The following is a 27,171-nucleotide window of genomic DNA, read 5'->3' as shown; positions in this document are numbered from 1 at the left end:
ACCGGCACCGTGGTGCCCTGCAAAGAGGGTCGGATGCGCGTCCGGGAGCTCACGCAGCAGGCGCTGCAGCGGTACCTGAAGACCCGGGAGAAGGGAAAAAGGAATCGGAAGCTCTGAGAACACTGTGCTTTACTCTCCCACATGGCAACCATCAGCTGGAGCTGAGGACACCTCTTTAGAAGGAATCATTGTGCTGTAGTCTCCATTATCACCTTTCCCAGCACATGACTGTGCCCCCAGTACTGTTTCCTTGTGTGCTGGCGCTTCAGGGTTCTGGCCTTTCAATCGGATCTCATCCATTCCATGGCTTCAGCTACCCTCAAGCACACACCTCTAGCCTTGAACTTGCTAGAACTCAATATCCACCAGCCTGTGGACTTCACCTCCTTGATGTCCCATATACAGTTCGAGCCCAGCCTATTCTCTGTACATCTGCTCGCTATCAGCTGGAGCTGAGGACACCTCTTTAGAAGGAATCATTGTGCTGTAGTCTCCATTATCACCTTTCCCAGCACATGACTGTGCCCCCAGTACTGTTTCCTTGTGTGCTGGCGCTTCAGGGTTCTGGCCTTTCAATCGGATCTCATCCATTCCATGGCTTCAGCTACCCTCAAGCACACACCTCTAGCCTTGAACTTGCTAGAACTCAATATCCAACAGCCTGTGGACTTCACCTCCTTGATGTCCCGTATGCAGTTCGAGCCCAGCCTATTCTCTGTACATCTGCTCGTCCCCATTCTCCTGTAGCCTGTTTCTCCATTTCTGGTGCCGCCATTCACCTGGTTATCTAATCCAGAAACCTGGAAATCCTTCATTCCTTGATGACCTCTCATCCTCCGTATTCTACCACTTGTCTAGTTGGTCAGAAAGTTCCTTTGATGCTTCCACACGCTCTTTGATCTGCTTCCTCTTTTCTGCGCCAAACCTTGCGTTTCTCATTCCTACCATGGGAAACTGCAGCAGACCAGTTAACTGGCCTTTCTGCCTTTTCTAGCTCCCAACTCTTCCAGACTGTTCTGCATTGAGGACTTCACAGCTGCAAATCTGATCATGTCTGGAGTATTGCTGGGAGTATTTGAATGGCTCTACATTGCTTTTAGGTGAAAACCCACTTTGCTTACTGGTCCAGTACCTTCTCTATTCCACTGTACCCTTTAAATTGGTACATGCAATGTAGTAATCTGGCACATTTTCCCCCACCCCAGGTAAATCCTGCTTATCTTTTGGGATGAGTCTCCAGTTGCCTCTCCTCTAGGAATTCCCTCCCTCCCTTCCCCCCTCACCATCACTTAGGGGCCTCATTCTCATGTTCCTAGAGCTCCCTGTGCTGTGCTTTCATTTTGAAAACTACATTTACATTATACTGTCTATTGGTCAGGGTCTAGTAACTTAACAGACAGCCCCCGAAGGACAGTGGTTTATCCCAGCAAAGGGTCTCTTTCTGGGTGGGAGGTGTGGGCTCTGACCCACACAACCACCTGTCCACCGTTCCTTTTTTCCTTTTGGCTTTGGCTGCAGATCCCCTGCTCTGTGCTAACTGATGAACAAAGAGAGTGTGGAGGATGCCACAGGAGACGTAGGGCCTGGCCTGGAAGCGGCAGACATCACTTTTGTGTCAGCATTCTGCTGGTGAGACTGGCCATGTGCACCGTCTAGATGCAGTGGCCTGGGGAAGTAGTCCACTTGGACATAGGAGAGCGACTAACTGGGCTCTGCCACATGGTGCAATCATTTTGTCTCTCTTACTCTACTGTGGGCTATTCAAGAACAAAGAATGAGTCATTTATTTTCCTATCCCCATTTTTTAGCGCAGTATCTGATATATAGTGGGTATACCAGAAATGCTCATTAAATTATATCAAAATCCACATCGTTTTCTTTCATAAAAATGAAAATGACCTTGTATTCAACACAATGTTTTGTAAGTTTGAAATCTTCATATGTGGTATAGTTTTAAAAAGAAAGACTAAATGCAGCTTTTCTCAATTATCTTCAGTTACCTCATCACATCCACATGTGCTGTAGGCAGTAGTTTAGTGATCCGTTATATCTGCCACACTGATTGTCTTTAATAACGGCTTCAAATTCTGACACGTTGACTCACTTTGTAGATTTTTGAGACTGAGTGCTCTGCAGTTGTGGATTGTCAGCAAAGAAACATCATAATGTTTTTGTTCCATGAAGATGTGTGCCGTGCTGTCCCACGTATTTGAACAATGTTTGATTTTCAGCATTTTATCCATTAATTTCATGTTGATTTTAAAAATGATTCTGGACTGTCAAAAGAAAAAGAAAAAGTAACGTTAGTACAGTTAGAGAACGTGTAACATCGTTTACTTTTCGCGTATGTATTTAAACACTAAATTCGAGTTACCGGTGAGGTTGTACTTTTGTAATTTTCTGGGTTGGACTGAGTGTAGAGTTCCCTTTTATGTATGGACTGCTCACTGTTGGAATATACAGAGCATGACTAACGTAGTATTGTTGTAGAGTGTGGCCTTCTGAATCGGTCTTAATTGTTCTGCAACCCTTGGCAAGATTCCTTAGCCTCTCTAAGCTAGTTGCCTGATCTACAGAATTAATATTACCTTTCAGAGCTGATTGAGTTAAATGGGGTCATCTGCATTAAGTGTTTAGAACAATGCCTGGCAGACAGTTAAATTTTAATAAATCATTTTCCTTTTTGGCGCATCGAGGGCCATTTGAGATCTCCCAGGGAAGCCTGTGTACAAAGAGTAAAGTAAAGCAAAGTTACGCTTTATTCTGCTGTGCAGAATGCTAGTGAGGTAAGCTGGATCTCTTAGAAAACTTTCCCTAAGCTAAATTTAAGCACTGAAAACCCGAGAAGCTAAAATTCCCTGCTCTGTATATTTTCCACACCCAAACACGAGTCTCGGATCTCAGCATGTTGATGTGAGGTAGGGCAGAAGAGGACACAACCCACAGCTTTCGTCCCGGGGCCGGAATGATTGGGCTAGGCCTTCTTAGGGCAGCCTCTCGCCCACCCTAGGTATTGCATTGCAGGAGATACAAACGCGGTGGCCCTGATTCCTGGGAGCGCACCTGGCCAGGGCCCTCCCACACCTATTTAAAAGGTGACCAGTTCAATCCACTCCTCCTTCCTTGGTTTCCCCCCAGGGGCAGGAAGATTTGTGGAGAGCCCTAAACTTTTCTTCATGACCAGCACCTACCCGTCTTCTCTAGTCAACTTAGAAACTTGCATTTTATGCTTGATTTTTAAAATTACACTAGCCATGTGTCAGGTAACAGATTACTGGAGGGTGTGGAGACTCCCAGCCCTCCTGGAGGCATTGCTGGTACCGCAGAGAGAGAGCTCCTTGGAGATCGAGATTTTTGATGCTTTTCTTCTATCCTGTATCCCTGATGCCTCCAAGAGTGCAGCTTACTAACCGATGTACTGCCTGTACTGATAAGGAGGGTATATATTAATAAGATCAGAAACTCTAGAAAGTTCAGTAGTGATCTAGAAGTCTTTTTATTTTATATCCTCATACCTCCTGAAGCACTGGCTAGTGTGTATACAACCATTGTTATAAAACCCACTCTTTGCAAAAGTCAAGACCTGCACTTCTCTTTCCCTTCGTTTCCCTTGCAACAAAAGTAGAGGCTGGCACAGGAGAAAGAGCGTGTTTTGGGATTGTGTGCACCGCTGACCTTGATGACTTGGGCCCTCTACTTTCTCAGCTTCCGCTTCCTTCTCTGCACGAAGAAGGAGATAAGACCTTCTGCAGAGGGTGTCGGGAGACAAGAGACGTGCCTTGTGCTTGGCACCAAGCTGGCACACTTTTAGTCAGTTTGCTTCCTCTCGCCTGGGGTCTCAAAGGAGAAAGACACTCGATGGATAAAAATACCCCTTGCATCAGGAGCCTGCCTCAGATTTACTTGTCGCCTCCAAAAAATGAAATGGTTTATATGAATGAATGTGGGAAACTGGGGATGAAAAAATCCAATGATTGTGACTGCAACCCTGAACACATCCTGCACGGCACCCGCACCCTCTCACATCTACTCTGGGGAAAGGATGGAATCTATGACTTTTAAAAAATTAATTAATTTATTTTGGGCTGCGTTGGGTCTTCGTTGCTGTGCATGGGCTTTCTCTAGTTGCGGCGAGCGGGGGCTACTCTTTGTTGCGGTGCGCGGGCTTCACATTGCGGTGGCTTCTCGTGTTGTGGAACACGGACTCTAGGCGCACGGGCTTCGGTAGTTATGGCACGCGGGCTCAGTAGTTGTGGCTTGCGGGCTCTAGAGCGCAGGCTCGGTAGTTGTGGCGCACGGGCTTTGTTGCTCCGCGGCATGTGGGATCTTCCCGGGCAAGGGCTCGAACCCGTGTCCCCTGCATTGGCAGGTGGATTCTTAACCGCTGCGCCACCAGGGAAGTCCCTGGAATCTATGATTTTTTTAATCAATCTCCCAAACTCTGCCCCATCCCCACTGGAACTCAGGCATACACATCATTCCTAGGAATTCTCAAAGACTAGATAAGTACCTACTGGGACAGAAATTAACTGGTCTACCTTGAAAATTAACTAGATCCTAATCTGTACTAAACAAAAGGCCAGATAGGAGGTTATAAATGCAGAAATGAGCTTGCTTACACAGTCAGGTCATGTGCTGTTCCCTGTGTGTGGTGGGTGTTCTTTGGCCTGTCCAGGTTCTTGGTGGGTTTCGCTGTGCTCGGCAGCCCCATCCGTTGGTGGAGAGACACTAGCTGTGATGAACTTAGTGAGAGGCTGATACAGCCTCTCCTCAGCAGGTGAGCTATAGCGCACCTGGGCTCAGTGTGGGCATCCCCAGTGGGTCACCTGTGGATGTATGAAGTCCTTTAGGAGTGAGGCTAGTGTTCTCAGTAGGGTGGCATGCTGCATTCCTTGAAAGCACACAGTGCCTATTATAAAGTAGTATATGGCTTTAGGAGACAATAAAAATATTGGACGGGCCTTGAGGAGGGCTTCTCCTGACCCAGTTTGCACCCACAGGGGCACTTACTGTTGGTGGAGATGACCCTCCACCCCTTATAGACCAGGAACATTCAGCCTGGTGCCCAATGCCTACTTACTGCTCGGCGACTTTTATAAGTTATTCAGATTCTTAATATTTTATAGCAAATTGCATGTGTAAAGAATTCAGGATTTAGGAAAATTAAATTGTTTGCCCAGAAATATTTTTCTGTTTTTTTAAATTGAAGTGTAATTAATTTACAATGTCATGTTAGTTTCAGGTGTACAACAAAGTGCTTCCGTCATATACATTATATAATTTTTCAGATTCTTTTCCATTGTAGGTTATTACAAGATATTGAATATAATTCCCTGTGCTGTATAGTAGGTTCTTGTTGTTTATCTGTTTTATATACAGGAGTGTGTATCTCTTAATCCCAGAAATATTGTTCTTAAACGATATTTATTTGAATTCATTTAAGATAGTCCTGTAATTTGAGATATTGAATCATGACTCTCACAGTACTTATTTTGCTTTGTCTTTTCAGAAACAAATAAGAAAACAGACGATCCAGAAAAAAAAGAAAAAGGTGAGATTATCAAATCCTTTCACGTATACATAGGGAAGAGTTACTGTATCATTACTATCCATGAATAACATGATTTTATTTTATATCACTAGTTAAAATAACTTGCCAGTGAGTTAATTATTTCAATGATTTTATCAACAGACATTAATATTCTCCATAAACACTAAAAGCTAAGGCTCTGGAGAGAGATTGGCTTCTAATCCTGGTTTTGTCATTCACTGTACATGCATCTTGAGAATTACTTAGCCTCTGTGCCACAGTTTCCTCTTCTGTGATATGGGAATAATAATAATAGTACCAACTTCCAGGAACTGTTTGCACAATAGTAATTAAGTGAGAATATATGTAAAGTTCTTAAAGCAGTGTCTAGCACAGGGAAAGCACTTAGGAAATGTTAATTATTATTGTCACCTTTGTTGACAAAGGTGCCAAGTAGAGAGATCCAAGGTAGAGAGATCCAAAGATTATTAGAACGTGTTCTTTTTTCAAGGAACTCTGAATTGTGGGAAAGAAAGGCATGCAAACAGTTACATCCATATAGAAAACGTCATCTCTGCCTTCTGAGAACTTATTACAGAGGCATTCTAATAAATTTAAGAATGGTGTAGAATTTTAATTCAACTCTCACAGAGGTCATTAGAGTGAGGAGTTATTAAATTTATAGTTAAATTTATAAATATTATATGGGTGATCATAGAATAGTGTTTATACTTTTAGAGTCAATTGAATGATAAAATCGTCAGTGATTAAACATTATTGGAGTTTCAGGAATGGCTTTAATTTGTGGTGATAAAAGAAGTGTTTACACTTAAAAGATACAGTTCGAGTAAGGTCCAAGATCTTACTTACTCAGTATGTAAATACTACTTGAGTATATGGAGTTACTGGCCTGTGGCCATTGTTTTATAGCCCTTAGGCTGGGAACCAAGCATTTAGCTCACGCATTTTTTTTTTTCTGACTAGTTGTTTTTAATTTTATATTAAAGTGATATACAGGTCTAATTTTTAAAGTGTGACTTATAAAGAAAAATAATATTCTTCTACCCTACTACTCCCTATCCATGAGTCCCATCCCAACATTTTTAGTTGTTTCTTCTAGTACTTCCCTATGCATTTCTTTTGTTTTAATTGAAATACAGTTGATTTACAATGTTGTATTAATTTCTGCTGTACAGCAAAGTGATTCAGTTATACATTTATATATATTGTTTTTTAAATATTCTTTTCCATTATGGTTTATCATAGGATATTGAATATAGTTCTCTGTGCTATACAGTAGGACTTTGTTGTTTATTCATTCCATATATAATAGCTTAAATCTGCTAACCCCAACCTACCAATTCATCCCTCCCCCACCCCCCTTTCCCTTGGCAACCACAAGTCTGTTCTTTATGTCCGTGAGTCTGTTTCTGTTTCATAGATAGGTTCATTTGGGTCATATTTTAGATTCCACATTTAAGTGCTATCATATGGTATTGGTCTTTCTCTTTCTGCCTTCACTTAGTATGATAATATCTAGGTGCATCCATGTTGCTGCACATGGCATTATTTCACTCTTTCTTTTGTATGGCTGAGTAGTATTCCATTGTATATATGTACTACTCCATTGTACATATGTAGTACATCTTCGTCCATATATCTGTCAATGGACATTTAAGTTGTTTACACCTACACATTTCTAAATAACTTCTGAATTCCACAATTTTCTCCTCCATATTGGAAACCATTGGCTGGCTTTTATATGTAGATGACTGGGATTTCACCTGATCATCTACTCACACAAGCTCTCCATGCTGCCTTACCTCCCCCATCTTCCACTATATTCATGACTTACTCTGTTGGGTAGTGATGAGTACTAAGGAGAAAAGACAAAGCAGAGAAGAGGGTATCAGCAGCTTTTGATAGAACTGATCACTTCCTGTCCTCCGGAACACTTCCTTCCCTTGGCCTGCAAGATGCCACGGTCTTCTGAGTTTCCTCCTATCTCTACTGTTTGCTTTTTCCCAGCCTCTTGGGGTGGTTGCTCCTTTTCGCCCTGACCATCAGGCATTGGAGGCTCCAGGATCAGTCCTCAGAGTGTTTCTCCATCTACACACACTCCCTTGATGATCCCATCAAATCTCATGGCTTTAAATATGTCCTTATGCCAAAGACTACTGCTTTAACTGCAGGCTGGGCCTCTTCCCTGAACTCTAGACAGGTATGTCCAGCTGTCTACCTGATGGCTACCTGGTGCCCTCAGTTGGGTATCAAATAATCGCAACAAACCTAAAAAGTATAAAACGGAACTCCTGACCTTCCCCTGAAAATACACTCCTCCTACAAATCTTCTCTTTCCTGCCTCCCTGTCATTCCATCTTCAAACCCTGTCCTCTCTTCCGAATGGATCCCGAATCCAGCTACTTCCTGCCACCTTCCCCCGTCTACCACCTGGGTCCCAGCTGCCACCATGTCTTGCCTGATTATTTCACTTGCCTCCTAACTGGCCTTGCTTTGTCTCTATAATCTTTCTCAGTTCAGTAGCCACAGTGACCGTTTTCAAACCTAAGCCGTATCATGTTGCTCACATGCCTCCAGCCTCTTCACATCTTCCGCAGGGTAAAACCGAAGTCCTTTCCAGTGGTTTACAGCCCTCACGCATCGGGTTCTCGCTCTCAGAAGGTCTCTGAGGCGGTTAATGATGTGCTCGAGGCTGCTGTGGGAAGACTTGGCTAAGAGCACTCCAAGCAGAGAACAGTCTGTGCAAAGGTCCTGAGGCGGGAGCGAAGGCCTGAGAAGCTGGAGCACCCCTAACAATCTGAGATTGTGTGGAGGGCAGTCGGAGAGAAAGTCAGGGGCCAGACCATGGCAGAGTCAGGATTGGTTTCTTCATGCAGTGGGGCGCCATGCCCAGCCCATGCAAGTGCCTGTGCAGAGCAGAGCCTTTCCACTTCACACTCTGACTGGTTGGCTTCTGGGAGGCTCACTCCAGCACCTTCTTGCAGAGATAGAGACGGGAGGGTGGGTTGTGGAGGTCACTTGTTGCCAACGTAAACAGGGGCAAACCCTGCTCCAGACGCCGTGCACAGCGTTGCTGTGACCTCAGGCTGCTCACTCCGCGGGGCTCCGTTTCCTCCCGGGGGCTGTGTGTCCCTCTGCACTGCCTGGTTCCCTCTGGTACCCTTTGCACAGCTTTACCCTCCCGGGGTTCTGAGCCTAAAGCGATCTTTCCAGGGGCCTGGGAGGTGGGCTCCCTTGGCTATTTCTTCACGGAACCTGTGGAGAGAATCCGCAGCAGCTTCACCTGATCGGCTTCTCACTCCATCATGTAGAACTTATATTAATACCTGTATCAGTACCAACCGAGGGATGTTGGCAACCGAAGTCTTTTATTGATTGTGACATCCAAGAAGAGTCTTAGGATTAAAAGACATAATGAATCAATGTTACCCCAGATTTACTGAAAATCCTATTTGAGCAAATTGTCAGCTTTGGGAATTCCATCTGTTTTTTACTCAGATAGATTCATCCAGGGCTGTTAACTGGAAGGGCAGAGGGAAGGGGAAATATTCCATTTCCGGAATATGTGGTGAAAAAATTGAATGTTTTAATAGCCAGACATTAATTTCATAATAATAGAAATGGAGATTTTTTAAAATAGTAATTGTAAATTTGTCTCAGGATAAACCATTAGGTTGTCTAATTTTCTACCGCGTTACCTCCCTCAAGTTCTTTATCAAAGAACCACGGATGAGAGGGGGAAGATATTATTTTTACTTAGAATTAATAATTATATGATCCTTTTCTTTTAGAGAATCAGGTTTAGTATATTTTGATAGAGTCATAGGTTTGGAATAGGGCTAATTCCAAAACAGGCCCTCTTTGGAGATGCCAGCTTCTTAAATTGAATCAGTTTATTTACATCTGTTTTAGCTAAAATTGCTATATCAGTTTCTCCCCACTGGATGTCATCTTTTCCCACACATTCCATATTCCACAGCCACAGAATGGGTTTGTGAGTCACAAAGTAATGCAACACAAAAATGGCTTATGAAATGTCCAGTTCAAACAGTTATTTTTATTCATCCATTTATTGAGAACATATTGAGTACCTGCTATGTGCCAGGCCCTGTTTTAGGCACTGGGGCTAAAACATTCAATAGAAACAAAGTCTCAGTTCTCGTGGTACTTATAACTTATATTTTAGTGTATGTGTATGTAGGGAAGTATATAATTAAAAAAAAATAGAATATAATATGCAGTGATAAGTATGAAAAGGAATATAAAACGGGAAAAGAGTACAGAGAATGACAGTGGGCTGGGGTGTTGCTCTGTTGATGGGCCTCTTGGACAGTGACATTTGGAGATGCAAGATGCAAGGGCGTGAGCTCTGCAGCCACCTGGGAGAAGTGAGTTCCAAGGGTGGAATATGAACATGAAAAACATATTCATAGTCCCTCGGGGAGGTGTGCTTAGCACGTGTGAGGATTAGTGGGGAGGCTAGTGTGGCAGGTGAGGAATATGAAGGGAGAGAGAGAGGAGGGGGTGAGATCAGAGGGGTTATAGGGTCCAAATCACATAAAGCTTTGAAGAAGGGCTTTGAATATGATCTCAAGTGAGATGGGAAGCCATTGGGAGATTCTGAGAAGAAGGTTGGTATGATCTGCTTTATGTTTCAAAAGACTCATTCTGGATGTAAGGATGCAAAATTGGAAGCAGGGAGGCCACTTAGAAGATGCTTGCTGTGGTCCGGGCATGAGATGGTGACACCTGGGCTTAGGATGTGGGGTAGATGTGGCGAGCAGTGGTTAGATTCTGCATATATGCCCATGTGAGGTCTGTAGGATTTGCTAATGGTTAGGATATGGGGTATGAGAGAAAGGAGTCAAACGTGACTTCTTAAAAAGCTGTGCGTTAACAAATTCATTGAATGTTAAAAGTATGCAGTGTGTTACTGATTTAATACATGTCAAATGTCAGTTATTAGAACAGGATTTGTGAGCCTTTAAAGAAATTTGAGGAGCAACAGAATATACCCATGCCTGCAAAAAGGGAATGTGCTTTTGCATGTGTTTGTATGTCTGTGTGTGTGTGTGTGTGTGTGTGTGTGTGTTAGATAAAATTGCTTCTGGATCAGAGTCTTTTCCAGCAATTCTCCTTTGATTTAGACTAATGTTTAATATCCCACTATATTATTCGTTACAATTAAGGATATGCTTACTCACTAAATTTTGTGAACGTCTTTAAAAAGGCATTTAAAGATTTCCTGGTTACTATTTGTGTTCTTTTAAAAGTAATAGTGCCTCAACAAAACACCAGTTGGCACTAGAAAACAAGTCACATTTACACTAACAAATGACATTTTTTGTGCAACTTAGAGAAAAGTCTGGGATGGCTATATTACTGCCCTTAAATCAGCTTAATGCAACCAGTACCTCATACGGGTATTTCTGAGTTTTCTGTGATCATAAGGAAAATAGAGAGAGAGCCAACAAGGGCAATAATCAAGCCTAATTAAGAAGTTTTCATGTTTTTAAAATATCAATATGTCTGTCTCTGTGAAGATTTTCCTGGGATTCTTACAACTGTATGTAACGTATTTGAGCAAAAATGGAGAACATTGCCCTGAGGATTAAAAACTAGACTCCTTACGGCAGCACTTAAAGCATCTCAGGATCTGGCGCCTGCTTATGTCTTTCCTCTGTTCAAAATGCGCTTCCTTGACTCCCCACTTCACAGTCACAAACTCCTGTTCCTCAGAACTGAGCATAGCGATGACCTCTGCCAGGAAGCCTTCCCTGACTACACCCCCATCTCCTACCCGAGGCTAGAAGATGTACTTCTCTTCTCTGTTCCCAAGAAACCTCGTGTTTCAGATTTTTGACATGTATTTTGAGTTTTCCCCTTAATTTTTACACACACACACAAAAAACTTCTTAAGGGTGGGAACCATGACCTCCTCCACCCTTGTATTAGTCAAGGTTCTCCACAGAAAGAACCAATAGTGTGTGTGTGTTTGTGTGTGTGTGTGTGTGTGTGTGTGTGTGTGTGTGTGTGTTTAGAAAGAAACACAGACACAGAGAGATGTATTTTAGGGAACTGGCTCATAACATTGTACAGGCAGCAAGTCTAAAATCTGCAGGGCAGGCAGGCAGGCAAACTGGAGACCCAGAAGAGAGTTGATGTTATAGCTCAAGGACAAAGACATTCTGGAGGAAGAATTCCCTCTTTCTTGGAGGTGGGAGGGGTGTCAGTCTTTTTCTTTGGGTCTCCAACTGATTGGATGAGGCCCACTGACATTATGGAGAAAAATCTGCTTTACTCAAAGTCGACTGATTGAAATGTTAGTCTCATCTAAAAAATATCTTCTCATCTAAAAAAATACCTTCACAGCAACATCCAGATAAGTTTGACCAAATATCTGGGTACTATAGCCTGGTTAATTTGATGCATCAAATTAACCATTACATCTCTCCAGTGGCAATTAACCATTACATAGTAGGAGCTGAATAAAATAGTTGTAGTATGAAAAAATGTGGTTAATTCCATTTCCTTTGATTGCCTCTTCATCTGATGGTGATAATATGAGATGCAAATAGCCTAAATGGTGGGAAGGGAGAATTATAAACAGAATATCCAAGTACGAATGAACTTTGTGTCTACAGTGTACTATATCTCAAGTTATTTTCACATAGTTTCTCATGTAGTCCTTATCAAAAAGATCTTGTGAATTAAGTATTTTTTAGCCATTATTTCAAGTATTTTTTTTTCTTCTTTCTCTCTTCACTACTTCTGGTGTTCCAATTAGTTACATGTTGGACTGCATGATACTGTCCCACAGCTTTTGAACCTTCGTTCAGTTTTTTCCTTTGTATTGCATAATTTCTATTGCTCTATCTTTAAGTTCAGTGATTCTTTCTTTTGCCATTTCAAATCTGCTGTTGAGTCCATCTAGTTAAAATTTCATTCCAGCTACTGTTCTTTTCAGCTCTAGATTTCCAATTGCTTCTTTTTTGTAGTTTCCATTTCACTGTCAAGATTTTGTATCTGTTCACTCATTAAAACCTTGTTTTTTCTGTAATCCTTTGTATTCAGTTATAATCACTAATTTGAAGTGTTTTTCTGATAAACCTGGTATTTGGGCACGCTCAAAGGCAGTCGCTATTGACTCCTTTTTTGTATCCTGATTATGAGTCAGGAGAGTCCTTTGCCTTTGCATGTCTAGTAATTTTTGGTCAAAAGCTGGATTGTGTATGTTATATGTTGTAGCATCTCTGGAATTTGTTTTGCTTTTTCTGGGAGTTGTTGGTGTCTAGTATACAGTTAATTTGCTTGGGCTCAAACGGAAAAAATCTGTCTCCCCTGCAGTAGGAAGCAGCGACTGCCTCTGCTCAGGGTTTTTGGCTTCTAACCGCTGTTTTTAAGTCTAGCCCTCTGGTGGGTGGCGGTCGAGGTGCCCTGTGGCTGCATAGTTTACTGGTCTGCTGAAGATTTGGGCGGGATTCATACTCAGATCTCGGGGCTGGCTTCTGAGATTTCCCTTTGCATGTGGGATTCCCCGTCTAAGTTTCTGGTTGCTTTGCCAGCGCTACCTTCTGCGCAAGTTATATCTCAAGCCAGGAGGACATCTATTTTCTGCTACTCAGACTGTGTGTGTATTGAGAAATGTATTCAGGCAAGACACAACAAACTTACAGATTTCACCAGAAGCAGTTATGTTTTTTGAAGATCGATTTCTGCCATAGTTTTTGCTGCCATGAAGTCTCCCGATGATTCCTGCCTCCTAGCAGTCATGCCTCTCTGTAGTCCTCTCTTCACTGAATAGGGCGAACCTGTGTGACCCAGAGGGTATCGCAGAAATGACAGAGTGTGACTTCCAAGGCTAGGTCATGACAGACATTGCAGCTTCTACCTTGCTTTCCTTTGGATACCTGCTCTGGGGGAAACCAGTTGCCATGTTATGAGAACACACAAGCAGCCCTTCAGGCAGGTCTGTGGAGGAGGAGGAACTTGTGTAAGATAATAAATGTTTATGGTGGTTGTAAGCTGCTAAGTTTGGGGGTAGTTTGTTTTGCAGTCATGTATAACGAATGCATCCTCTTCGAGTTTCTGCTTGCTTTTTCACCAGCCTCCCTGGGGTTACCCATGAAGATGGAAAGTTAACCATCAGCCAGGGATTTGGGCAGAGTTTACTCTCAGGATCTCAGTCCTTCTGTGGCTCTCCTGCTTCCAACATTTCTCCTTTAAATTTCTATCTGCTCTGTCGCTCTGAATGCCGCCATCCACGCCCTTCAGTGAGGAAGGACACTGCCCATGCAAGAAAACCACAAACTCATCATTCTTACCCAATGTAGAAACAATCTTTCAAGAATAAACCCTTCTATTTTTAAGTTTCTCCCTGTCTTTAGTCATGTTCTAGTGCCTTCAAATAATTGTTTTAACGTTTCAGCGATATTTCATTGATTTAATGAGTGAAATATAGAATACTAACACTCTGAATATTGAAGAAGCTGGATATCTCCAACCCATTCTGGATTCCCTGACTGTGAACTGCCTCTTCGTACTTTAGTTAAAAAATTTTTTCTTGTTGATTTTCAGTGGTTTCATTTGTATTACTGATATTAACCCCTTGTTGGATTTTTGTATTACCAAAATATGTTCCCAATTGGTTTTTAATCTATTAACTTCATATACCATGCCTTACAGGTACATAATGGTTGGGATAAATGAGTGTATGAATGAATACGTGAGAGAATGGTGTCCTCTGAACAGGTCTAACAATATCACCGTGCTTTCATATACTTTGCCATTATAAAATAATAAAGTATGTACAAAAACATTGGACAACGTTGATTCAGATGATTTTGTTTTTGGGAGCTTGGGAAGAGTGAGGCAAAGAATAAATGCTTCCAGCAAAGAATTTATTCATTATCTTATTGAGATAAGAACTGTAGTTTCTGACTGTGGAGACACGTGTCATCAAGCTTCAATTATTTGGTCTCTTAGGGTCCTTTTCATTGATGTACATAGGCTTGACCAAGTCATCACTGCCTTGAACTCAGTTCCTGCACCGTCAGTGTATGTAGGTCTTCTGTCTTTTAGCTGTCGATTGGAGGTGCTTTGGTTCATTGTCTTCAGCAGTCCCTAAAACACTGTAAGTTTTTCATTATTAGTACCACAGCCCATTTAGATGTAGCGTGGGCTGGTGGTTCAGTTCAGGCCACACCACTGTGGCTTCAGAATTTTCCCTTAATGTAGAAGAGCAATGTAGCAATAACACACTTAAGCCAACTCAGGGCAAAGCTTTGAAAAAACAATCTCCCTTCCACCCTTGCAGCTGTGAAAAGACATTATGAGATAACTGCTGTTAGAGATCTATTATAGTCGTTACATTCAACAGCTACAGTAGATTTAGTGGTTCCTAAAATATACCAGCAGTTATTGTCTGATTACTTCTCCAGATAAGTTAATTATAGGAGATTTCTGACTCTTATACAAGTCTGATTTAGAGAGAAGTTTAATTACAGCAATTTTAGTGATTTCAATAAGCTCAGCATATATTACCAGTCTCAGCAAGTGAAGCAGAGGTTTTTAGCTGTGTTGAAATACACATTTGCTTTGTTTTTATTTTTCATTTCGTGATCTTTAACTGTATCATGGTACGAGTGATAATTCAGACACCTGTTTCCACTAGAGTGGCTCTTCAGTCAAATACACCACAGGACAATAATGGCAAATTCTTTGTTATCATTAAAATCCCATTCTAATGTTTCCCATTGAACACTCAACATTTTACAGTGCTCATTTCTGTAATGATTGTGACAACATGAGAAGGGAAGAAAAATAGGTTTCTTAAGGAAAAAACTCAGATATTAGTGTGTTTTACAATTATCGTTAGGATCTAAATTTTCTTTTAACTGATGGGAAATGAGACTCTGCATCAGAATAATCCATTTTTTGTGTATTAACACGTCTATTTGTATACCGAAGCATATTAAGGAGTGACATATTAGCTACATATGCCCAAGCTAGCTTAAAATTAAGCTTTCAAAAAATGTGCCATAAAAAGATAGTGCTGTTGGTAGTTGAATATATTCATTTACTTAAACGAGACTTCAAGTTGGAGAGTGCCTTAGTTTGAAAAAGGTATTACTGAGAATTATCTCAGTCTGATTACAGAGTCCTTCCTCCCAGCATTTTTCATTCTTCTGATGTAATGGTGAATTGTACTGACATTTACAGCAGGAATTCTTGCCATATGTTTATATTTTTCATTAAAAAATCAAATATGTGTTGACAACAGAAAGTATTAGTAATAGTGAAAATAAATCACATCCTTTCTGTTTCACTTTGGGGGATTTGATCACGTTCTGCCTGGGAAGCTGGTCTATTTATCCCTAACACCACGTCAGTCGTGCTTTTCTCCTTTGCTAGAATGTTCTTTCTACTTTATCTCCTTAGATCCTACAGCCCTTTGCTGTTATTGAGGCGGCTCAGCAGTGGCGCAGAGCAGCATGGGAGTGGCTGGAGCCTAAGGTCAGGCAGGCACTCAGGAAAGTCAGGCAGGCGCAGCAGGTGGTGTCGGAAGGCCATCCAGTAGGCAACAGGCAGATCTATCTTAGGAATGGGGAGAAGCCACTAACTCTCACAGGGATTCGGGAAAAGACCACAAGAAAGGCTGGGAGTGGGAGGATGTTTGCTGACAAAGTATTTTCACGTAGAAGAGGAGCACTGAAATTCTCCAGAGGCCCTGGCGTAGGGTAGAGCCCACCGCCAGCCCTGCCATGGACTCTTAGGTCCAGGGTGATGGCAGCAGGGCACGGGGTTGGTGCAGGGACATCAGCGACACTCAAGGTTTATCAGCTGCCTTAATGCTTTGATTTAACCCCCCACTGGCCTCCTCGCCCTCCATCCAGAACATTGGAAGCTGGTATATGGATAATGAACTGCTACTGAAACCAGGGAGGCACCTAAACACAGCTGGCTTCCGTGTAGGCACCGGTATGTAATGCAGCATTTCTCAGCCCCGCCTCCATGTTAGAGTCACATGTGGGAGTTTTCAGAAAGTGCCCCGGCTCCCACTCCCAGATACTGTGGTTTCCTGGCTCTGGAGCACCGTCATTATAATGAGCAGACATGTTGAGAAGTACTAGGTAAGGCATGCTGATGACCTGGTCAACTTGGTCTGTGCGCCAGGATCCTCTTAACTAAAACTTTTTCATTGGGTCCACTTGGTTCCGATACCATTCCTTGAGAGTATTTGAATCCAATTTGAAGGGACTCTTTAAGAAAATATAAAGACAACAAAAGGATTATCTGAGAGGAGCTGAACCTGTACTATGGAAAGAACTATCGTTAAGTCTATTAAACAGCTCTCCTACAGATAAATACACGAGCCACAAGTGGTAAGCAGACCCCTGCCCCAGCGGTGCAGGTCTGAGAACCGGCTACTTCCTCATTGTGGCGTTGGTAGCATGCTGAGCTGGGCAGGGTGTCTGTGTCTGAATTTGGTTCTGGACCCTTTTCCTCTTTCGCGGCTCATGTTCTGTCTCATCTGCAAACCCTCTTCTCACCTCACATGGGCCCATTCCTTTGCTAAACCTTGCAAATTTAAATCGGGACTAAGAGAAAAATGTTAACGAATTCTCAGTCACCATCTACCCGCACTCAAACTTCAGGTATTAAAGAACAATGACGCTTTCCTAAGTCTAGCTTTTTCTGTTACCACTAGTTACTATCGCACTGATGTCAGCAAATGTTGGAAGCAACTTCAGCCCTTCCAACGCTACAGAGATACCACCTGGGAAGACACTGACTGCCTCTCTGGCCTTTGACTAGGAGAGACCCACTTCCAGGCAGACTGTGCTCAAGCCCTCTGGCCCTACTGTCCTCTTTCTCCACCCTCCTGCAGCAGCCAGGGGCAGAAACTGCTCTCTTTGGGATTTTTGCTGTTTAACTAATTTAACCCTCATCGTGTGCAGGTTATAAAACATCTGGGGACCTAGGACATATCATTGATTGAAGATTTGTTCTTATATGGGATGACGATGTTCGGGGAAAAATGTAAACGTAATAATAGAGAGCAAATATATTGCACTCTTTTGTCTCATGCTTTGCCCTCTCCTGATGGGGCCCAGCTGTGCTTTACACACAGAAGCTGCTCGGCATTGTGGTTCACTGCCGTGGATGCCTTCTTGGATGGCCAGGGAGAACTTTGTATAAACTCTTTTCTGTTAAAGTCGTAAAAAAAATCACTGAGATAGTTAAAGGAATCTATTTCATACATCCTCCAAATTGTTCACTACTAGAGATATTAATCATTTAAGGCAAATGTACAGCAACTTATATTGTAAATTCTAAACTTATTTCAAATCATAAGTACATTTGTCCATTTGATTATGGTAGAATCAGGGAAGACTGATTTTGCTTTTGAGTTAATTCTTAAGAAGTCAGCTCATGTGGATGAAGGGAGTAAGGGTAGGAATTGCATATATCCTAATACATTTCTTTTACCGGAGATTCACTTGTGTTGGGTGAAGGTATAGTCCCGGTTCACCCCTATGTGTGTTGACTTCTTAAAGAACGAGCGTGGGAACTGAGTCAAGGGACAGCAGCTTCTAGTTAAGAGGGATGATTCATTAAATTAACCAGCGTTTCAGCTTTGTTTGTTTGCCATGCTCTGTGGAGTGCCCTGAAAATAGAGCAAATAAAGCAAACGATATAAGGAGGCAGAGGTTATGAGCAAAACGCGGTGGGAGCATCAAGGAGGGAATAACTCACTACTGGGGGTGGGAGGGTAGGTGGAAAGAATGGACGTCTTCATAGAGGGTGACATTTGGGCTGGTCCTCAGTTAGCGAACAAGGGTTGTATCCGTGCAGGTCTCTTCGCATAGACCTGAGAATTCAGATACCTAATTTTTTTGTTGTTGTTTTGTTTTTTTGTTTTGCGGTACGCGGGCCTCTCACTGCCGTGGCCTCTCCTATTGCGGAGCACAGGCTCCGGACGCGCAGGCTCAGTGGCCATGGCTCACGGGCCCAACCGCTCCGCGGGATGTGGGATCTTCCCGGACCGGGCACGAACCCGTGTCCCCTGCATCGGCAGGCGGACTCTCAACCACTGCGCCACCAGGGAAGCCCCCTAAGTATTTTTAATGACAGGGATGATGGGTTAAGAAAAACAACTCCTACGTGTTTCTGCATACAGCCAGCTCATCTTAACTCCAAGAGCAGTGCTACTAGGGTATCACAGGAATGCTGTCTATGAAACAATTGACATTGATTAGAGTCCCAGTTTGAAACTCTTGACAACTACCACTTTGGGGGAAAATTGTTATAATTCTTTTTTTTTTAATATCCAGTGATTTTTAAAGTACTTTCCTTTGTTTCTTCAATAACATTGATGGTACCTTTTGTTTGTTCCTTTTCTGGTTCACCAAATAGATTAAATTAGAGCCTATTTCTAGAACTATTTATGTATTATTTATCTGGAGCCTTCAGGGTCAGTTAGCTACCATGATTATATAATATCAACTCTGCTCAAGGTGGAAGTAGCATTAATTGCAAATTATAGCTTCTGCATAAAACTAATGAACTTGGGTGAGCTTTTTATTTTGTTGCCTTGTCACTTTGATTCATACTGCATCTTGCTTTTTAACTGCTTCCATGAACCCCATGTGCTTTCCTTCTGCCTCGGGTGTTAAAGCTTTATTAACAGTGCTTTGGAAAACAGCTAACTAAAAAAACTAAATGCTTAAGGGATTTATTATAAAACTCAACCGTGCCATTAATTGCTGGAGTAAAATAATGTATTCAGCAAGGAAGCAAGTTCCTGCTTCTCCCATGTGTCTGCTTGATTGTGCTATTGGTAGCTCACTCTTTAATTAAACGTGTCCAAAGATAGGATCAGCTAAAGTGTGTACTGTATAAATAGTTTTCATTCCCAGTTTGCAAGTTTAAAACCCTGGTAAAAAGAGTTTGCCATCTGTTAAAACCCAAACATGCAGTGTGCCATTGCATAAAAATAAGCTACACGTTATTCATAAAAAGAATCACAACATAGATCCTATCTTTCAGGCTGACAGTCATCTGTTATGTTTTAGAATGTCACCACCTTCTAAGTGACAGCATGCTGAGTAGTGCATTCTGTTAAAAAAAACATGATCATCTAGAAACACAGTGAAATTAGTAGATTCATTTTTATTCAAGTGAAGATAGATTTGGATCTAAGTTTTACTGGTGAGAAATTACAGCTTTTTTCTTTGATATGGGCAAATGAAATTATTTCTAAGAGTTTTATTTTCAAATCTTATTTTCCCTAAAATTTAACCATTTCATTTAGCCAGGAAATTGGCTCTCTCCCTGCACTGCCGTTCCCTCAGCCCTGTGACAGCTTCTCCTCAGACTCTTACAATCACTTCCACTTTTTTTTTTAATCGAAGTATAGTTGATTTACAATGTTGTGTTAGTTTCAGGTGTACAACACAGTGATTCAGTTTCATATATATATATATTCTTTTTTAGATTATTTTCCCATATAGGTTATTACAAAATATTGAATATAGTTCCCTGTGCTATACAGTAGGTCTTTGTTGGTTATCTGTTTTATATATAGTAGTGTGTATCTGTTAATCCCAAACTCCTAATTTATCCTGACCCCCCTTTCTCCTTTGGTAACCATAAGTTTGTTTTCTATGTCTGTGGGTCTACTCCTGTTTTGTAAATAAGTTCATTTGTATCTTTTTTTAGATTCCATCTATAAGTGGTATCATATGATATTTGTCTTTCTCTCTCTGGCTTACTTCACATAGTATGGTAATCTCTATGTCCCTCCATGTTGCTGCAAATGGCCTTATTTCATTCTTTTTTCAGGGCTGAGTAGTATTCCATTGTGTGTGTGTGTGTGTGTGTGTTTATACCACATCTTCTTTATCCATTCATCCGTCCATGGACACCTAGGTTGCTTCCATGTCTTGGCTATTGTGAATAGTGCTGCTACGAACATTGTATTGCGTGTATCTTTTCCAGTTGTGGTTTTCTCTGGATATATGCCCAGGAGTGAGGTTGCAGGATCATATGGTAGCTCTGTTTTTAGCTTAGGAACCTCCATACTGTTCTCCATAGTGGCTGCACCAATTTACATTCCCACCCACAGCATAGGAGGGTTCCCTTCTCTCCGCAATCACTTCTTCTTATACTCTTTGCCTTTCCACTTATATGTATTCACGACAAGAGAAACTTCCTAAAACGCAGGTTATTTATGATCATTCATTAAAACGATCAGTAACCATTGCCTGTGGAACAGAGTCTGAATTCCTCAGACGACTGTTTAAGAAACTCCATAATCTGACTCTGAGCCTTCTGTGAAGCCTTGATCGTCACTATTCCTCACCCAGAGCCCTGTGAAATTCCACCAGACTTCCCACAGATCCCTGAACTGTCCTCTTTCAGGTTTCCACCTCCATATTTTCCTCTTTCTGTGGAAGATTTTTCTCTGCTTCTGTCTCATCCCAAGTTAGATCTGTGCTTCAAGACTCAGATAAACACCAAATTCTTCCTTAATTCTTACCTTATTGTTCCTATTAGAAGTAATACCTTGCTTCTTTGTGTTCCCAAAGTATTTTATAGTTCTTATTTTGCCCAATAATTTTCAATATTCTATTCTAGTCATTAATTTACCTTTTTTTTTTTTTTTTAACTTTCTAATGTCAGTTATTTGAGAATAGAGATTTTTTTCTTAGTCTTTTCAAGGTGCTGTAACAAAAATACCATAAACTGTGTGGCTTAACAGAAATTTATTTCTCATAGTCCTGGAGGCTGGGGAGTCCAGGGTCAAAGCACCTGCAGATTTGGTATCTGGTAAGAAGTCTGGTTTGTGGATGGCAGATTTTTGCTGTGTCCTTACTTGATAGAAAGGACTAGGGGACTCTGTGGAGTCTTTTTTTACGAAGCACTAACCCCATTCATGAATGGGGCCTTCATGACCCAGTCACCTCCAAAGCGCCCCACCTCCTAACACCATTACCTGGGCGGTTAGGATTTCAACATGAGTTTTAGGGGGACAAAAGCATTCAGTCTATAGCAGGATTACATACAGTTCATTTTTGTATCCTCTTCATTAGCCAGCATAATACCTTGTGAGGTACTTCATAAATGTTTGTCAAGATAGTTTGAAAACTGATGTACACATTCCTCTAAAGAATCCATAATAACCAGAGGAGACCTTCAAGATGGCGGAGGAGTAAGACGCGGAGATCACCTTCCTCTCCACAAATACATCAGAAATACACCTACATGTAGAACAGCTCCTACAGAACACCCACTGAATGCTGGTGGAAGACCTCAGACCTCCCAAAAGGCAAGAAACTCCCCACGTACCTGGGTAGGGCAAGAGAAAAAAGAAAAAACAGAGACAAAAGGATAGGGATGGGACCTGCACCAGTGGGAGGGAGCCGTGAAGGAGGAAAGGTTTCCACACACTAGGAAGCCCCTTTACAGGCAGAGACTGCGGGTGGCGGAGGGGGAAAGCTTTGGAGCCATGGAGGAGAGCACAGCCACAGACGTGCGGAGGGCAAAGCAGAGAGATTCCCATACAGAGGATGGGACGCTAAGGCCGCTGCTGCCGCCACCAAGAAGCCTGTGTGCAAGCACAAGTCACTATCCACACATCCCCTCCCAGGAGCCTGTGCAGCCCGCCACTGCCAGGGTCCCATGATCCAGGGACAGTTTCCCCAGGAGAATGCACGGCGCGCCTCAGGCTGGTGCAATGTCATGCTGGCCTCTGCCCCCGCAGGCTCACCCCACATCCATACCCCTCCCACCCCCCCGGCCTGAGTGAGCCAGAGCCCCCAAAGCAGCTGCTCCTTTAACCCCGTCCTGTCTGAGCGAAGAACAGATGCCCTCAGGAGACCTACACGCAGAGGCAGGGCCAATTCCAAAGCTGAGCCCCGGGAGCTGTGCGAACAAAGAAGAGAAAGGGAAATCTCCCCCAGCAGCCTCAGGAGCAGCGGATTAAATCTCCACAATCAACGTGATGTACCTGCATCTGTGGAATACCTGAATAGACAACGAGTCATCCCAAATTGAGGAGGTGGACTTTGTGTGATTTTGTTTGTACAGCTTTGCTTTTACCATTTGTCCTACGGTTCTGTCTGTCCATTTTTTTTTTTTTAAGTATGGTTTTTAGCACCTGTTACCATTCGTGGATTTGTTTCTTGGTTTCATTGCTCTCTTCTTTCTTTCTTTTTTTATTACTTTTTAAAATTTTATTTTTAATATTTTTTAAAATTTTTTATTTTTTAATAAATTATTTTATTTATTTTTTTCTTTCTTTCTTTCTTTTTTTCTCCCTTTTATTCTGAGCTGTGTGACTGACAGGGGCTTGGTGCTCTGACTGAGTGTCAGGCCTGTGCCTCTGAGGTGGGAGAACCCAGTTCAGGACATTGGTCCACCAGAGACCTCCCAGCTCCAGGTACTATCAAATGGTGAAAGCTGTCCCAGAGATCTCCATATCAACATTAAGACCCAGCTCAACTCAACGACCAGCAAGCTACAGTGCTGGACACCCCATGCCAAACAACTAGCAAGAGAGGAACACAACCCCACCCATTAGCAGAGAGGCTGCCTAAAATCATAAGGTCACGGACACCCCAAAACACACCACTGGACGCAGTCCTGCCCACCAGAAACACAAAATCCAGCCTTATCCACCAGAACACAGGCACCAGTCCCCTCCACCAGGAAGCCTACACAACCCCCGAACCAACCTTACCCACTGGGGGCAGACACCAAAAAGAACGGGGACTATGAACCTGCAGTGTGAGAAAAGGAGACCCCAAATGCAGTAAGTTAAGCAAAATGAGAAGATAGAGAAATACACAGCAAATGAAGGAGCAAACTAAAAACCTACCAGACCAAACAAATGAGAGGAAATAGGCAGTCTATCTGAAAAAGAATTCAGAGTAATGATAGTAAAGGTGATCCAAAATCTTGGAAATAGAATGGAGAAAGTACAGGAAATGTTTAACAAGGACTTAATCCAAGAAGAAGCTATAACAGTTGTAAATATTTATGCACCCAACATAGGAGCACCTCAATACATAAGGCAAATGCTAACAGCCATAAAAGGGGAAATCGACAATATCACAATAATAGTATGGGACTGTAACACCCCACTTTCACCAATGGACAGATCATCCAAAATGAAAATAAATAAGGAAACACAAGCTTTAAATGGTACATTAAACAAGATGGACTTAATTGATATTTATAGGACATTCCATCCATAAACAACAGAATAGACTATCTTCTCAAGTGCTCATGGAACATTACCAGGATAGATCATATCTTGGGTCACAAATCAAGCCTTGGTAAATTTAAGAAAATTGAAATTGTATCAAGTATCTTTTCCAAACACAGTGCTATGAGACTAGATATCAATTACAGGAAAAAATCCATGAAAAATACAAACACATGGAGGCTAAACAATACACTACTAAATAACCAAGAGATCACTGAATAAATCAAAGAGGAAATCGAAAACTACCTAGAAACAAATGAGAATGAAAACACAACGACCCAAAACCTATGCAGTGCAACCAAATTAGTTCTAAGAGGGAAGTTTATAGCAATACAATCCTACCTCAAGAAACCAGAAACATCTGAAATAAACAACCTAACCTTACACCTAAAGCAATTAGAGAAAGAAGAACAAAAACCCCAAAGTTAGCAGAAGGAAAGAAATCATAAAGGTCAGATCAGAAATAAATGGAAAAGAAGTGAAGAAAACAATAGCAGAGATCAACAAAACTAAAAGCTGGTTCTTTGAGAAGATAAACAAAATTGATAAACCATTAGCCAGAGTCATCAAGAAAGAAAGGGAGAAGACTCAAATCAATAGAGTTAGAAATGAAAAAAGAGAAGTAACAACTGACACTGCAGAAATACAAAGGATCATGAGAGATTACTACAAGCAACTATATGCCAATAAAATGGACAACCTGGAAGAAGTGGACAAATTCTTAGGAAAGCAAAACCTTCTGAGACTGAAGCAGGAAGAAATAGAAAATGTAAACAGACCAATCACAAGTGCTGAAATTGAGACCGTGATTAAAAATTTTACAACAAAAGCCCAGGACCCGATGGCCTCAGGGTGAATGCTATCAAACATTTAGAGAAGAGCTAACAACCACCCTTCTCAAACTGTTCCAAAATATAGCAGAGGGAGGAACACTCCCAAACTCATTCTACAAGGCCACCATCACCCTGATACCAAAACCAGACAAAGATGTCACAAAGAAACAAAACTACAGGCCAATATCACTGATGAACATAGATGCAAAAATCCTCAACAAAATACTAGCAAACAGAATCCAACAGCACATTAAAAGCATCATACACTATGATCAAGTGGGGTTTATCCCAGGAATGCAAGGATTCTTCAGTATATGCAAATCAATCAATGTGATACACCATATTAACAAATTGAAGGAGAAAAACCATATGATCATCTCAATAGATGCAGAGAAAGCTTTCAACAAAATTCAACACCCATTTATGATAAAAACCCTGCAGAAAGTAGGCATAGAGGGAACTTTCCTCAACATAATAAAGGCCATATATGACAAACCCACAGCCAACAGCATTCTCAATGGTGAAAAACTGAAACCATTTTCTCTAAGATCAGGAACAAGACAAGGTTGCCCACTCTCACCACTATTATTCAACATAGTTTTGGAAGTTTTAGCCATGGCAATCAGAGAAGAAAAAGAAATAAAAGGAATCCAAATGGGAAAAGAAGAAGTAAAGCTGTCACTGTTTGCAGGTGACCTGATACTATACATAGAGAATCCTAAAGATGCTACCAGAAAACTACTAGAGCTAATCAATGAGTTTGGTACAGTAGCAGGATACAAAATTAGTGCACAGAAATCTCTTGCATTCCTATACACTAATGATGAAAAATCTGAAAGAGAAATTAAGGAAACACTCTCATTTACCATTGCAAAAAAAAAGAATAAAATACCTAGGAGTAAACCTACCTAAGGAGACAAAAGACCTGTATGCAGAAGACTATAAGACACTGATGAAAGAAATTAAAGATGATACAAAGAGATGGAGAGATATACCACATTCTTGGATTGGAATAATCAACATTATGAAAATGACTATACTACCCAAAGCAATCTGCAGATTCAGTGCAATCCTTATCAAGCCACCAAAGGCATTTTTCACAGAACTAGAATGAAAAATTTCACAATTTGTATGGAAACACAAAAGACCCTGAATAGGCAAATCAATCTTGAGAAAGAAAAAATGACCTGGAGGAATCAGGCTCCCAGACTTCTGACTATACTACAAAGCTACAGTAATCAAGACAGTTTGGTACTGGCACAAAAACAGAAATATAGATCAATGGAACAGGATAGAAAACCCAGATACAAACCCATGCACATATGGTCACTTTATCATTGGTAAAGGAGGCAAGAATAGACAATGGAGAAAAGATAGCCTCTTCAATAAGTGGTGCTGGGAAAACTGGACAGCTACATGTAAAAGAATGTCTTAACACCGTACACAAAAATAAACTCAAAATGGATTAAAGACCTAAATATAAGGCCAGACACTATAAAACTCTCAGAGGAAAACATAGGCAGAACAGTCTATGACATACATCACAGCAAGATCCTTTGTGACCCACCTCCTAGAGAAATGGAAATAAAAACAAAAATAAACAAGTGGGACCTAATGAAACTTAAAATCTTTTGCACAGCAGAGGAAACCATAAACAAGATGAAAAGCCAACCCTCAGAATGGGAGAAAATATTTGCAAATGAAGCAACTGAGAAAGGATTAATCTCCAAAATTTACAGGCAGCTCATGCAGTTCAATATCAGAAAAACAAACAACCCAATCCAAAAACGGGCAGAAGACCTAAATAGACATTTCTCCAAAGAAGATATACAGATTGCCAACAAACACATGAAAGGATGCTCAACATCACTAATCATTAGAGAAATGCAAATGAAAACTACAATGATGTATCACCTCACACCAGTCAGAATGGCCATCATGAAAAAGTCAACAAACAATAAATGCTGGAGAGGGTGTGGAGAAAAGGGAACCCTCTTGCACTGTTGGTGGGAATGTAAATTGATACAGCCACTATGGAGAACAGTATGGAGGTTCCTTAAAAAACTAAAAATAGAACAACCATACAACCCAGCAATCCCACTACTGGGCGTATACCCTGAGAAAACCATAATTCAAAAAGAGTCATGTACCACGATGTTTATTGCAGCTCTATTTACCATAGCCAGGACATGGAAGCAACCTAAGTGTCCATTGACAGATGAATGGATAAAGAAGATGTGACACATATATACAATAGAATATTGTTACCAAATGATTTACATACCAAATGTAAAATAGATAGCTAGTGGGAAGCAGCTGCATAGCACAGGGAGATCAGCTCGGTGCTTTGTGACCACCTACAGGGGTGGGATAGCAAGGGTGGGAGGGAGACACAAGAGGGAGGAGATATGGGGATATATGTATATGTATAGCTGATTCACTTTGTTGTAAAGCAGAAACTAAGACACCATTGTAAAGCAATTATACTCCAATAAAGATGTTAAAAAAAAAGA

At 41.5% G+C, this 27,171-nt stretch overlaps 1 protein-coding gene across 9 annotated transcripts in view; it reads left to right on the top strand.

Annotated features, from left to right (window-relative positions):
• Window positions 1–27,171, top strand: part of ASPH (aspartate beta-hydroxylase) — a 262,524-nt gene that overhangs the window by 98,903 nt on the left and 136,450 nt on the right. For all 9 annotated transcript variants that reach the window (XR_003002936.1, XR_003002933.1, XR_003002935.1 and 6 more), the window contains exon 14: window positions 5,510–5,551. Coding sequence is in view for 2 of the 9 variants with exons in the window: in XM_024742547.1 (XP_024598315.1) it covers window positions 5,510–5,551 (42 nt within the window). In the remaining 7 variants the exon portion in view is untranslated. The remainder of the gene's footprint in view (window positions 1–5,509; window positions 5,552–27,171) is intronic.

This window comes from Neophocaena asiaeorientalis, unplaced genomic scaffold (genome assembly GCF_003031525.2).
Source record: "Neophocaena asiaeorientalis asiaeorientalis breed wild unplaced genomic scaffold, Neophocaena_asiaeorientalis_V1.1 scaffold226, whole genome shotgun sequence".
In the NCBI taxonomy this organism is placed as follows: domain Eukaryota; kingdom Metazoa; phylum Chordata; class Mammalia; order Artiodactyla; family Phocoenidae; genus Neophocaena; species Neophocaena asiaeorientalis.
The sequence above is the reverse complement of the archived record's forward strand: the minus strand, read 5'-3'. Positions and strand labels throughout refer to the sequence as shown.